Genomic DNA, 14761 nt, shown 5'->3' with positions numbered 1-14761 from the left:
TTTCAATTCCATTTCCTTTGTGGGTCTTGAAAATGTACCTAACGCTTGGTAAATTGAACATAACTCTCCTTGTCTTTAAAGATTATAGTCTCAGCTCTTTGACCTAAAGATCCCATCCTCCATACTCCATGTAATGTTTTTCCACATAATGTCCCTCAGCCCCTTAATCTATCCACAGTATAAACTTGTCCTTAAATGAGACATTCTATAACATAGTTGGAGGAGTAAATTTTTATGTCTGGACCTTACCATAGCCCATGCTGAAACACTCAGTGGTATGGTGGAACTCAGCAGAATTGTCTTTTACCAATCTACACAAGAAGATGCTTTTCTGCAGGAGCTCTCACTGACACAAGTACAATTGTTTTCCTGTATTAGGATTCTGCTGCTAGCCCAGCTGAAGTCATATGTATGCAGAGGTTTCAGCTATGGGTTATCCAAATATCCTGTGTATGGGTAGTACTTTCAGCCATGCTCATGGAGCCTTGTTTGGATTGATTTAACTTCTGTGCAGAAGTGGTGAATCCTTTTTGCAGCTATTGGACCTTGTTCTGCCATTTGGATCACCACACTGTTGCTGGCTGTGATCCACCTAGTCATCGTTGTCAACCTCAGTGGCAGTTGTTTGGCCACTGGAGCCTTCTATAGTGGTGGTAAAGCCACAATTATTTCTGCAGGTTCATGGATCAGGCATTTCATGAGTTGGAAACTGGCTTGAACGTGGGACATTTGTAGCACATGAAGACTGGTTTCTAAGTGAGTTCAGAGATTCTGTGAAAACTGATGGCCTTCCCTACTTGTCTGCTGTAAATAAATGCAACGACTCTTTTTGAATGTTTTCTTAAATCACAGAATCACAGAGCAGTTGAGGTTGGAAGGGACCTCTGGAGGTCATATTGTACAACCCACCCAGGAGTGAAGTTTTAACAATACAGTTGCAAATGTGTGCATTCTTGGTCATAGTAGACTCTGTAAATGGATCATAGAAAAATGGCCAGGCTCGTGCTCTTAAGTAACATTTTGACATTATCGTGAATCAAATATGGGCTAGGTGCATAACTGGTCTGGCCCAGCAAAGCATTTCTTGTGTTTTTGTGTTAAAGTCAGTTGTTGCCTCTTCTTGAGCAGAGCTGGTAGTTTGAGACTTCTTTTGGACAGTGAAGGCATAGTTTGCTATACAATAATGCAGTAATGTTACACTAAGCTTTGCTTCTTATTTTCCACAGTTTACTTCAACTTTTTTGTTAAACAGTAATTATTAAGAAAACTTAGAAAGCTTCTCCAAAAAGGTTGATGATAATAAGTAATGCATAGCTGTTCTATGCAAGTGGTTTGAAGTCCTTTTTAAACACGTTGCTTAACTTACTTAAAACAAAACTATTAGCATATGGTTTATTTTGTCCAGCTGTCTTTGTGGGGGATGAAGGGAAGAAGAGAGCAGAGAGGACATTACACTGTAATATATAAAGTGTTGAACCAGACTGCAGAAGAAAATGAAAGTGATGAAGAACAGCTTCAGCTAGTACAAATCAAGAATTATTCAAGTTTTCAGGTGTTGTGCCCTGCTTTTTTCTCCCAAATGGATTCCTGTGAATGGTGTTAAAATCTCTTTCTTGTGTAGCACTGAAGCCTGTGAACATCTGCTTGGCTTTATTTTAGATACGTTCATTTGTACCTCATAAACACAAGGTGTTGCTGTTAAAACATAAAGGCTAGCTATATTTTTAAGGTACATATGTATGTGTTATGGGAACAAAAATGTATTATTCTGCTCTTAAACATTCTGTTGTCTTGTTGTGGTCTAATGAATTTCTCTTTTTAAAGGCAAAAATGTCACAGGTTAAACAAGTGGGACTTTTAGCTGCTGGATGTCAGCCATGGAACAAGGATGTATGTGCTGCTAGTGGGGACAGATTTGCCTACTGTGCTACCCTTGCTATTTATATTTATCAGGTAAGATTATTTTTATTTAACAGACTAGTTACATTTTTACATTGTTGTCTATCTCACTTTGAACCCTTTCAATAAACGTTTCTACAATGCTTTTGGAAGTATGATTGCTGCTGAGAAGATGTCTGTGTAAAGTTCAGTCTTCTATTGAAGATTCCTCTTCCAAATTATTTTTTTTCTCCTTGTTACAGCTAGTACAAAAGATTGATGTAAACTTTATATATGAAGTTGTATGTGTCAAGAATTGTTCTTAAGACAGGCTCTCAAGCACCTGAGATGAATGAAGTGCAGTGATAGAAGAGCAGGTTCTGAAAGAGAAATGAAGCAATTCCATGGTTTCATTTGGAGCTGTAGTGTAACAGTAGTCTTTTGAAGTAGTTTAATCCACTGTGCAAAGTTGTGGATTCAGTGGTCCACCTTTCTTTGTTTTGGAACAAGTTATTACTTTCTTCATTACTGAACTGCTCAGCACCGTGGTCTTCTGAAGTTCAGTTACTATACATCAACACATAACAGAAATAGAAATGCTGTGACATGGCATTTTCAGACTGAGAAATATGTCAAGAAATAAAGGATACACTTATTTTAACTTCATGGGTTGTACTGCTAGTAGGATTAAAATAAACAAAATTTACTGTGTCGGGTTTGGGAATTTGATTTTTGTTTTTTAATTGTCCTAAGTGATTTAAGAAATCAGAATGATTTCAAACTCATTTTCATATTCTATCCTGTTTAACCCCTTGCAGGTTACTAAATTGTTGTTACCATGCCTATAAATAAAGCATTTTAGGATTGTGTTTGAGTTTCAGTGCAGTTATTAATGGAATATAATAGTTTATAAGTGAAAAGAGGATAGACTGTGTTAATACTGGTTGGACTAATTGAATATTTGACAACTTTTCTGTCCAAGTCAAATGTATGAATTTAATTTATTGAGATGTCAGTTGTTAAACCCACTATAAATTCATCTATAAGTCTAATACGGTTATATGAACTATTCTCTAACCCAACAGTACTTAAAGTGAGTTTATGAAATATGTATTTCTAAAATGAATTTTACTTTTTATTTAGCTGGATCACCGATACAATGAATTCAAGCTCCGGGCAATTATGTCTGAGCATAAGAAGACAATCACAGCCATATCTTGGTGTCCCCACAATCCTGACATGTTTGCAAGTGCCAGTGCAGATAGCTTAGTGATTATTTGGAATGTGACTGAACAGAAAGTTGTGGCCAAGCTGGACAATACAAAAGGTATTTCAGACATGGAGATCTATTTGATCCATACAGCTTTTTTATCCACAGGTATCAGAAATACTTGATATATAGTACATTCTAAGTAGCTGGTAGGCCAGAGGTTTAACAATTTCGTAACACAGTATTCTTGTCAGATTTGTTGCTGTCCATTTTAGAAAATAATGATAATGCATTTGAGAAAATTGCTCTGAACCATCTAGTAATTGGTAAAGAAAGAGGTTATTCTTTTTTCTAAAGTACTTGATCAGTTCAGGAATTTAATTTGTCATTGATTTCTTGTTGAGCAGGGAAAAAAACAGTTTTTTCTATCACTGTATAAAAGGATAAATAATTAAGTTTTAAACCTTGTGTGTTTTCATGATTTCATGGAAGCGAAAGCAAATAAATTGTAGCCATCAACAGATTGAAGTATAAATTGTCAATAAATTTGAAAAACAGTTTTTGTTTAAACACCGTAATGCTTGTCTACCTGCATCTTCTCTCAGGACTTAAAACTGCTGGTTTGGAGATTGTAATAGAATTCTAGGGGGTTAAAAGTCTGTGTCTGTCGCCTTTCCCTACCCAGTTCTGATTTATTCCCTTCAGTCAAAACCAGTACCTGTATTTCTGTTCTTACAGTTAATCTCTGTCAGGTGTCCTTGACTCCTACATTTGCATTCTTGGAAAATAGGTGCAACCCAAGAACTGTGCGTATTTCAGGATCTTTTAAGACGTTTTGGGACCTCCTACTCTGTTCTTTCCAGAGCACTTAGGATACCTCTGAAAATCTTGCACATCTTGCATATCCCACAAAAGGAATAAGTAGGAAAACAACACAATGATTTGATCTATGCTAAAAGGAATATTGTATCAGATTGTGCGTTAATATAAAAACTGATACTTATTTTTCAATACCTTGCTTAAAAAAACTACTTCAGCCAATGACTGTGTATGAAAGAAGTGTTGTTATTATTTTAAACTTTTAAAAAGCTAATTTACTTTTAGGATAATATGTTTAAACCTCCTATTAATGCTGCTTTTACTCTCTGTGACACTGCCATGTTAAAGTGTCTAAATACAAACAGTTTTGAATTTTCACCTTGAGGAGTTTGTCTTACCGTCATTCATTCCTTCAGACACACATTATTAAATTATGAGGATAATGAGGGTTGGAGATGTTAAGGTCAGAATCCTTAAACTGGAATGCCTGCAGTTAAGTGTTAGGCAACTGAATTAAAACTTATATATCCAGAAGGAAGCTATCAAGAGTTTCCTTTGATTACAGAGCTAGCTTTCCAATTTTGTCACAAATATCTGCCTCTGTTTATATTTATCTCTAAATTAAGTTTCACTGTGTTTTGCGAAAACAGACATTTTGAAGTTTTCAATATTTTACCAGCCTAGTAGCAAATAGCTTACAGTAAAACATACTGGTGAATGGAATTGTGAATGAATGAAAGTATTGTTTACAGGATCAGGCTTATCCTCTTTCATATCCATGATTGTCTTTGGCACTAATGAAGTGTAGGTCTCATAAAATACAGCCCCTCAAAAGTAGTATTAAAATAATTTGGGAAATAATTCTACTTCCTGCCTATGGATATGTGTAGTTTACTTTTACACCATAAGATGTTCACACAGTTGTCTAAATTTTAGTCTAATCATTTTTATATAGAATAATTATTTCTACAGCTTTTCAGGACAATTGCTGGTACGGGGTCAAGCAGTAATACACTGAATTTTATATCCTGGTTCTTATAAGGTTTACCTGTATGTTTCAGGAATTCCTGCGTCACTTAGCTGGTGCTGGAATGCAGGTGATGCAGTTGCATTTGTGTCCCACAGAGGTCCGTTGTACATTTGGACTATCTCAGGACCTGACAGCGGGGTAACTGTACACAGAGAAGCACATAGTTTCTTGTCAGATATCAGTCTGTTTAGATGGCATCCAAAGAAAAAAGGAAAAGTAGTATTTGGACATACTGATGGAAGCCTATCCATTTTTCAGCCAGGTAAAAACTGATACGGTAAAATATTTATTTTTATATATATGTATCTCTTATTTTTGTCTCTGTATGTGTGTGTAATTCTGCACTTTTTTCATTTAGGTTTTATAATGTATGTACATAAAACTTGTTCTCAGTTCATAGTATTCCTAGTCCTTCCATATCACAAAAATTTTCTTAGGTGAAGAGTGCAGAGCATTTTCTTTATCTTCTCCCTTTTGTGACCAACATAACATTGCAATTTTTGACATACAGTAAACTGTTTTTTTGGGGAATGATAACAGCCATGATCTTCTACTGAACTTTCACAGCAAGTTTGTTCTTCTGAATGGACTGACTTGAATCTTTTGCTTAGTCTCTTACTTTGCTTGCATTTGTACTGGAGTCCTCTGCTTCGTATTCTAGAGTCATCTACATTTTTGTAGCTAGAGTCTCATGTCACTCTTCATATTGTCTTCATGATTCTGTTATATGAAAGACTATATGGGAAAATATTTATCTCTTTGAAAACCACCGAGCACGTTTGTGCATAGTTTATAAATAGTCCAATACTCTGCTAATGAAAGTGTCTTGTTGATAAGCTCCTTTGAAGTTAAAATTTAGCTCTCTTTCATAAATAGTTTTCTACAAAAACAGAAATTTGTATTAGGTGGACTATTTCAATTTTTTTTCTGGCTACTTCTTTTTCCTCCAGTAAAAACTGATTTTCAACTTTGTGAGAAAAATTGTTCTTTAGATAATGCATTAATTTTACATAGTATTATGCTCCAACAGCCATGCAGAATTCACTCTGCTAAATTGTCACTCAGGATGTCACAGAGAATAGATTACCTTGCTTCAGTAGTGCTGACTGAATTAGTATTGGCATTGGAAAAAGAAAATCTATTTTATTATAATCTCTAAATATGTATTGAACTGAGGATTTTCATGAAGTTTGTCTAGAATGATTTGAATATGAAAATAGAAATAATAGGAAAAGGATTTAAAATATCAAAATTATGTTCTAGAAATGCAAATATAATATTGGCTAAAAAAGCTAGCAGCAGTGGCAGTCTTGTATGTACCACAATTCAAGTTGCTATAAAAAAAAATTTGTTGAAAATTATGCATAACTGCTGGGCAAAAACCTACTTGCATCAGCTTGAAATTCAGTTTAGATTATCACAGAAATTTTGCCTGTCTCTGTACTTAGGATAGTTTTCATTATTATTGTAGTATTGTACATATTATACATATTCATTAAGATAATTTTAAAATAAGAATAAATTAACCATAAAATTTGTTCTTAACATATATAAGACTCTTGATTTCCAACAGAGAAGTAAGAAGTTGAAAGCTTATACGCAGTTGTGCAAAAATTTTTGTCAGAATGCTTTCACTGAAAATCCTGGATTTAACTAGTGCAGTTTACTTCTCCTTAATAAATTCTTCAGAATTGAAAAGAAAATGTGGCATTTTGGCTTTTAAAAATGAACTTTTCAGGGTTTTGTTTTTAAACTATTTAGAATTTTACTTTTCTCAAAATTATTCAAGAAAAGTAGTACACTTTCTGTTGGATCATATTAAGTGTTTTTTAAACCTGAACACACTTCTTTTAATGAAAAGGATGTAAAAAACTTTTCAGTCAAATAGGATTTTTATTTGATTTTATGTAACAAAAAAATAACTGGTCTGCGGAGGTCTACTTACAAATTAATTGTCAGAACTGAGTAGCAGATTTTACTATGTGGGATAAATTAGTACAACAAATTCAGATGCTTTCAAGAAGAACAACTGCTAATTGAAATAGCATAGAGCTGCCATTCAAAGCTCAGACTTGGATGCAATAAGAAATCTGAATATTTTAATTCAAAGGATTATATTCGTGTAATTAAGACAATGACATTGGAGCAATCATAATGACTTTGAAAGAATGCAGACCAGTATCAGTTTTCTTTTAACTTGCTTTCTTTACACTATTAGAAAAAGGTGAAGAATTTGTTTAGATAAAAACCTAGATGTTTTTAAGAATAGATCACAAAACTTTTGGTGAACAGATAAGTTCATTAAAATATGTTTCAAAATCAGGTAATGTTGAAAAATAGACTGTATCACTGTAATAAAATATAAGTACCATTAAGGTCGTTACCCTTTCATAAATTACTTTGTCTTAACCTTCAGATATAATTGAAAAAATAAGCTTATCCAAGTTATCTGTTTTATCAACTGCGGGTTTCTATTTTGCAATTTATAGTCGAAATTCATCTGACTTTTGTAATTTGTAGCTTTTGAAAAATAACAATACATAGAAAAAAGTGGTATCAGTAGGATGAATATAGGCCCTCAAAAAAAAAAAAAAAAAAAGAGGGGGAAGGGACACAAAGAATTTGTACTTTTCGATAAGGAATGGAAAGCTAATTTTTTGCTTTGAGATCGAAGTTTAGCCCTCATCTACCTCGTGTCAGAAAGGGTAAAATGACTTGTTACTGAACAAGAACTTAGTTTGTCATCAAGTGACATCAATTTAAAAAAAAAAAATACTATTCCTCACTTTTAAAGGCTTCAGTCTTTTTGTAGGATATCCTACAAAACGCTATCTTGAGAGAACCTGAACATCCACAAGTTCCTGTTAATTGCTTGAAAGTTCAGTGTGATTGACTCGTTGAAGGCTCTGGTCTTTCTATTTAAGTGTGAGTCATTGCTGCATAGTTAGCAGACCACAAAACTTTTTTTCCTGATTGTTACCTACTTAGTTTTTTTTCTTCTGGCTGTACTTTCTTTTAATTAACTCCAGACAACCTGTTAATGTAGCAGAACAATTAGTGTGAAGAAAAAATATGCAAGGATTTAAGATTAGTACCCTGTTCTTAAAGAAGTACAGTGCAGTCATGTAGAGTCAAATGTTCTGTACCAGTTTACCTTTCATTTGTGCTCAGAATAAGCACAGCTTACTTAAATGACCTGTGACTCAGTCGCATGATTCACAGTGCTGATGTCTTCTTTTAACGGCAAATAAAATTTAACAGTTAGGGTTTCCATGAGCTTTGCTTCTGGACTCTTGTGAAGCACAGATGAAACTGAATAGCTCCTAGATATCCATACTCCCTCACCAGCTGGTTCTGCTTCCTTGGGACTGAAGTGTTTGAACATTCAAGCCTTGATCACTCCAGGGCTTTTTGCCTTTAGTTCTTGTAAAGCTAACTGAAAAATGACAATTCTGTGTTGTTGTCAGTTCTTGGTTTCATTTAAATGAGGATTTCATTGAACAAAAAATAGGAACTGAAATGTAAGCAGGGGACATTGTTAAAGAAGGTGGGAATCCCAAAGTTTTGGGAAATTGAAAGCAGTTATCTGATGATATTTCTGATGTTGTTCCTGTTGTTATTCTTGATGCTTCAAAAGAGACAACTGCTCCTTTGCAGTTGTCTTGTATACAGACATAAATGCCATGGAGAAATAAGTTTATGCTATTAATTGTTGTGCAGTCTTAAATTATTTCTCCCATTTCTGGTAACTGATTTATAAAGTTACCCTAGCTATAATGTGCACTAATAGCATTTTCCCTAGAAAATCATAATGAGAGTTATTTTAATATTCAGAATGTTCCCCAGTGAACAAAAACTTCTCAGCATTTGTTTTTTTAGTGTGTATCAGAATAGGCTTTGTTCTACCTCAATCATTAAGGAATATAGATAGGTCTTGGCATTTATCATAATATGACAAATTAATTGGATTCTTCATTATCAAAATTGAAAATTAGATTAAAAGCTGAATAATGGAAGTTGTCGTTTCATTATTTCTAGAAAAGGAGTATAAAATTAGTTCATTTTTTTTTTAATACAAGATCACAACTTCAAAATTACAGATCTATGTTGTTAGTTATTCATTTGGACTGTATACTGTCTTATAAAACTAAGAGCCAGCTCTCTGTAAAAACAAAAACTGGGAAATAAACATGATGTTAAAAATTGTGGTTCTTGATAATATAGATCATCAAGTGAAATATGTCTGCTGTTACGCAGATGTCAAATTAGATATTTAACGGCCTTCAAAATCTATGAACACTTCATAATTGCACACATTTTTGAGGAAGAAAAAAAATCTAAAGGCAATTTTTCATGGACACTTTTTTTGACTGCTACAATTTTTTTTCCTAGTTCACACTGCTTTTATTTAGCCTGTATTTGCTGTGGTATGCAGATCTACTTATACTCAAATAATGTGCATTTTAGATTGCTGCAGGCCTTTACTCATGGAAATTGTTAGGACAATGTATATGATTTAACATACTTTTCTTCAGTATAAAATTATGTTAATAAACCTGACAGCTGTTTCTATTTTCTGCTGTATTAAAAAGAAAGTTGGATCTTAAGTCAAATATTGCAGAGCCAGCTTCATTAATTTCACTGGTGCAGACAGTAGAGCAGGCTACTAAAAATTTCAGGGAGAGACAAAAATTATGTTTGCAAACGCTGTAACTGTTAAAAGGATATACTTGATTTCATTTCGAAATAATCTGTTTTCTTGTGCTCTAAAAGGTTCTAAAAATCAGAAACATGTCTTAAGACCAGAGTCTCTTGAAGGAACAGATGAAGAGGATCCCGTTACAGCACTGGAGTGGGACCCTTTGTCAACTGACTACCTTCTTGTTGCTAATTTACATAATGGTATTCGACTAGTTGATTCTGAATCTCTGTCCTGTATCACAACTTTTAATTTTCCCAGTGCAGCGGCATCTGTTCAGTGTTTAGCCTGGGTTTCTAGTGCACCTGGAATGTTTATAACTGGAGGTAAGCCTTTTTATTTTCTGATTTATACAAACTGTAGAAAAGAAAACTACACTGAGCAGTTTTTACTTATTTTGTATTTGTTGGATACATAAACAAGCGACTTTAAACTATTTTTTATACTAAATAATATTTTCCATGGGGGATGGACTAGATCACATTTAAAGGTCCCTTTCATCCCGAAGCATTCTATGATTCGTCATGCACACTTCAGCAACGAATACGAGAATTACTTTGGGAATAGGAGTAAAAATGTATTGTACTAGTGGATGTCACTTCTTGCTCCCCTGCTTTTCTTTCTCTATTTTTAGAAAGATTTTTAAAAAAATGAATCTATTTCTTGCCTCTTTTCTACACCATAGACGTTAGTGCTCAGGTTGAAAAACTAATGAATAGGGCAAGTGAGACTGTGAGAATATTTTATAATGATAGAAGTTCCACAGAGTTTGTTTACCGAAGTTTAAATAACTCATGCTAATAATTATTGTTGTTAACAGTGATATTACCACGGAGATGACAGTGCCTGCTTGTAAAATTCTTCTTAAGATTTTAAGTTTAATTCATTGTTGTATTTTTGCTTAAATCAGTCCTTAAGCCGCATACCTCTGTGTACAGCAAAAAGAGAATAATAAATTTAAAAAAAAAATGGTTTTGTATGTTTTGTGGTTTTTTGTTTTGTTTTTTTTTTTTTAAACCTCAGATTCTCAGGTTGGTGTGTTGCGTATTTGGAATGTTTCACGTACAACACCTATAGATAATTTTAAATTGAAGAAAACTGGTTTCCATGGTTTGCATGTGCTAAGTTCTCCTCCAAAGAAAAAGTGTAAGTGTAATTTTCATTGTTATTCATTGCAATGGCTGTAAGTTAAGAAAATCTTGTTTGTGAATCTCGTTATATCCGAGTTGATCTCTGTAAGTTTGTGTTGGCTCTGTAGTTGTTAATTAAAGAAAGTACCCTCTGGTGCCAGTAGACTAGACAAATATGTAAAGGATCAAGCACTTTATAAGGTCCTTCTTTAGTAGGCTAGGCTTCATACAGGAATTCTGCATTTCTTTTGTTTTAATATCAGTGGAATACAAAGCATTTTACTCTTTATAATTGTTAATTATTAAATGAAAAAAATTAATCTTATCTGTTTATATCTTTTGCTTTATTTTGTTAAGCATGTTCATCACAGCATCCTACTAAAAATTACCATACATCCTCAACAAGTGAGGCAGTTCCTCCTCCAACTTTAACCCAGAACCAAGCATTTTCTCTTCCTCCTGGTCATGCTGTCTGTTGCTTCATGGATGGTGGAGTAGGGCTTTATGACATGGGAGCCAAAAAATGGGATTTCCTTAGAGATTTGGTATGTGTCATCTCTGTCTTTGGAATGAGAGTTTATTTGGCTTATACACTTTCTTCTAACAGCAAAAAACGGAGAATGAAGTCTTCGCAGCAATGTAAAATAGTTTCTATCATTAAGAGAGTCTAAATTTCTAGGAAACAAAATTACAGTTCTGAAGTTGAAAGTAATTCTTTATTGCAAAAGACTGAATCCTGTTGGAAGTATTCTGGCAATTTTCATGTAGAAATAAAGATTTAAGGGCTTGGGGTTTTTTTTAACTGAAATTTTAATTTGATGGCCGTCTCAGAAATATTATCTGGAGGGTTTTCTATAATCTAGAATAAAAGTTCTAGTCAAATCAGAGAGAAAATATATGCAACTCAGATGGTGAGGTCAATCAGTTTAAAATTACAAAGACCAAATTATTAAATCTGCTTTGAAGCAGAAATTCAAAACTGGGTTTGTCACATATTAGATGAGCCTCTTCTTCACTGGGCTTTCAGTTATTCTTGAGGATTTTTCTCTTCTGTTTCCCCATTCCCTTTTCATTGGAAAAACTTCAATAATTCTCAGCTGTACTCCCACATGTGTTTGAATAGAGGCTGCTGGTTGGTGTTCTTTTTCCATTTTTAATGGTTTTGGTCCTGTAAAGCAACTGAAGCTTAAAAAAATTCTTATGTATTGTCTGTTTCTCATGTATGTGTCAAGTTAAATTCTACAAATGCATGTCTTGGAAAACAAGCAATTGACATGTGAAGTTTCTAATGGATTGAAGTTTAAACTGCAATAGAGCACAGACTGTATTTAGAACATAGAAAACTCAGTGGAATACTAGAAAACTTGTAGAACATGATCAACATACAAAGCTTTATTTTTTCAGTCAGATACTTTTTACCTAAAGACCAAAATTATTTCTGTTTTAAAAAATTAATCTTTCTTGGTTGTTTTTTGTGGTGTGTGTTTGGTTTTTTTTTTTTTTTTTTTAGCTTAATTTTTTAAAATTCTGGATTTTAGCAGCTTGGTTCCAATGGCAAATGCTAACAAGTACCTGGCATTGCATCATTGTGTTTCAGGGCAGAATTTTTCTGTCTTTAATAATGATCTGTGAAAGCGAGGAGTGTTGTAATCCAAGCTATTTTATGCCTTTTAATTTTGACTGATGAGCCAGGTTTTTTTGGAACTCATTGATCTGACAGGTTATAATACAATGTATTTTAGAGTTTAATCTAGAGTTGGACTTCTGCAAAAAATCAAATGTAATAAAAATGGATTAAATATTTGTTTCATTTAAGGGACATGTTGAGACCATCTTTGATTGCAAATTCAAACCTGATAACCCTGATCTTCTTGCTACAGCTTCATTTGATGGCACAATAAAAATTTGGGACATAAATACTTTAACAGCAGTTTACACATCTCCTGGTAATGAGGGGGTTATTTATTCCCTTTCTTGGGCTCCAGGTAAGAATAATTTACTTTAGGTCTAAATGTTCTTTGAATTAGCATTGACTAGAAGCAATTTGTGGTGTAAAAGTATTAGTTTTAGATTAGGAGGGTATCTTATAAGGTTTAAACATAACTGAACTATTGTCCGTGAAACCTATAGAATTCAATGCTTCAGACCTTGTTGAGGCTTACCCTTATGAGGAACGATCTCAGTATTTCATACTGAGTCAGGATGCAGGGAGGAAAATTTCCAGAGCTTTTCTAGCATTACACTATGCAGATGATGAAAAGGCTTTCTTTGCATGGGAAGCAGCTGATGAAAGGAACTCAGGTTCTATTTTGTGCTGAAAAAGTGGAATGTGTTTAGTTCTTTCTCTTCCTTCTTTGTGTAGGATTCTAATCACTGAAGAGCTCTGCTTTTACTTTAGTAGAATAGGCAGTACCTTTTCTGCAAAGCATCTACTTTTTTTCTAGAAGTCACTGAAGTCAGTGGGAAATTTTCTTCTTAAAATTGTTCTGCAACCCACTTAAGTGAACCTGGGAGTACATTTCTGAGAGATACTGTCAGTCGTTGATGATAGATGGGCTTTCTTGTTGTGTTTTAATTCTTTGGACAGCAGATGCACTTTTTAAAAAGTCTGAATAATTCAGCTCACTTCCTTTCTCCTGTGCTTTTAAACTCTAAGAAATAGTAGCTGACAGGAAAAGAAATACTGTGATGGGAAGCTTAATGTAGTTTGCGCATGTGAAATGAATTTGCACTTTTTTCATTTCAGAGAGTCTCTTGCACCTTGTTCCTCTTCACAGATAATTTGTCTTGCTATATGGGAATTATGACAATATGAAATATGGTGTTTTCTTTTGGTATTTTGTTTTGAAATTTAAATTCAGTTTGTGTCTCACATTGAGAGAACTGTTTGTTCTCTGGAGGGGTGCTTTTCAAGTCTTGTATTCTGATTTTTTTTTTTTAAGTAAATTTTAGCGAATTGGAAGCATATGCTTCAACTTCAGTTCCTTACCATCCTGTCCAAAAGTTCCTGTCCATCCCAGACAGAACTTTTCCTGCTTCTTTCACATCCCTTACTCCTAGAGAGTTCATCTCCACCTTGTACTGTCATTTATCTTCATTCCTAATATGTAATTGTCATGGTTTAACCCCAGCCAGCAACTAAGCACCACGCAGCCGCTCGCTCACTCCCCACCAGTGGGATGGGGAAGAGAATCAGAAGGGTAAAAGGGAGAAAACTCGTGGGTTGAGATAAGAACAGTTTAATAATTGAAGTAAAATAAATTAGAACAGTTAAATAGGCAAAGCAAAAACCGTGCACGCAAACAAAGCAAAACAAGGAATTCATTCACTGCTTCCCATCGGCAGGCAGGTGTTCAGCCATCTCCAGGAAAGCAGGGCTCATCACGCGTAACGGTTACTTGGGAAGACAAACGCCATCATGCCCAATGTCCCCCCCTTCCTTCCTTCTTCCCCCAGCTTCTATACTGAGCATGACGTCACATGGTATGGCATAGCCCTTGGGCCAGTCTGGGTCAGCACCCCCCCCCCCCCCCCCCGGCTGTGCCCCCTCTTAGCTTCTTGTGCACCCGGCAGAGCAGGGGAAGCTGAAAAGTCCTTGACCAGTGTGAGCGCCACTTAGCACCTATTTAGCAAAGGCTTAGCACTACTTACACTGATGCTTTGGTTCTTGCTATCATCGACATTGTTCTCATCCTAAACCCAAAACACAGCCCCACACCAGCTACCAAGACGAAAGTTAACTCTATCCCAGCTGAAACCAGGACAGTAATCCAATGCATGCCACCATTTGTATTTGGTTTCAAAAGAGCTTTGAACATAGTGATTACTCTTTTTTCTTTTTTTTTTTTTTTTCCCCTATCATTCTCGTACCTGAATCTCTTTCCATCTTATATATGTACCTCTCTAGACTTCTCCTGCATAGATTGCCTGCCTCTGAAGTTTGGTATAAAATAACAGTCAAAACTTATATATAAATGTGCCATACAGCTATTTAG

At 34.6% G+C, this 14761-nt stretch overlaps 1 protein-coding gene across 4 annotated transcripts in view; it reads left to right on the top strand.

Annotated features, from left to right (window-relative positions):
* The window catches only part of WDR17 (WD repeat domain 17), a 67174-nt gene that overhangs the window by 19954 nt on the left and 32459 nt on the right, over positions 1-14761 (top strand). For all 4 annotated transcript variants that reach the window (XM_087735598.1, XM_087735596.1, XM_087735595.1 and 1 more), the window contains exons 2-8: positions 1825-1953; positions 3022-3205; positions 4969-5199; positions 9711-9962; positions 10660-10782; positions 11124-11311; positions 12583-12751. In XM_087735598.1, the coding sequence (XP_087591724.1) occupies positions 1831-1953; positions 3022-3205; positions 4969-5199; positions 9711-9962; positions 10660-10782; positions 11124-11311; positions 12583-12751 (1270 nt within the window). In that variant the 5' untranslated portion in view covers positions 1825-1830. The remainder of the gene's footprint in view (positions 1-1824; positions 1954-3021; positions 3206-4968; positions 5200-9710; positions 9963-10659; positions 10783-11123; positions 11312-12582; positions 12752-14761) is intronic.

Source organism: Nipponia nippon, unplaced genomic scaffold (genome assembly GCF_047370975.1).
Source record: "Nipponia nippon isolate SJK-2023a ecotype South Korea unplaced genomic scaffold, ASM4737097v1 scaffold_6, whole genome shotgun sequence".
In the NCBI taxonomy this organism is placed as follows: Eukaryota; Metazoa; Chordata; class Aves; order Pelecaniformes; family Threskiornithidae; genus Nipponia; species Nipponia nippon.
This window is presented reverse-complemented; position numbering and strand designations above follow the sequence as displayed.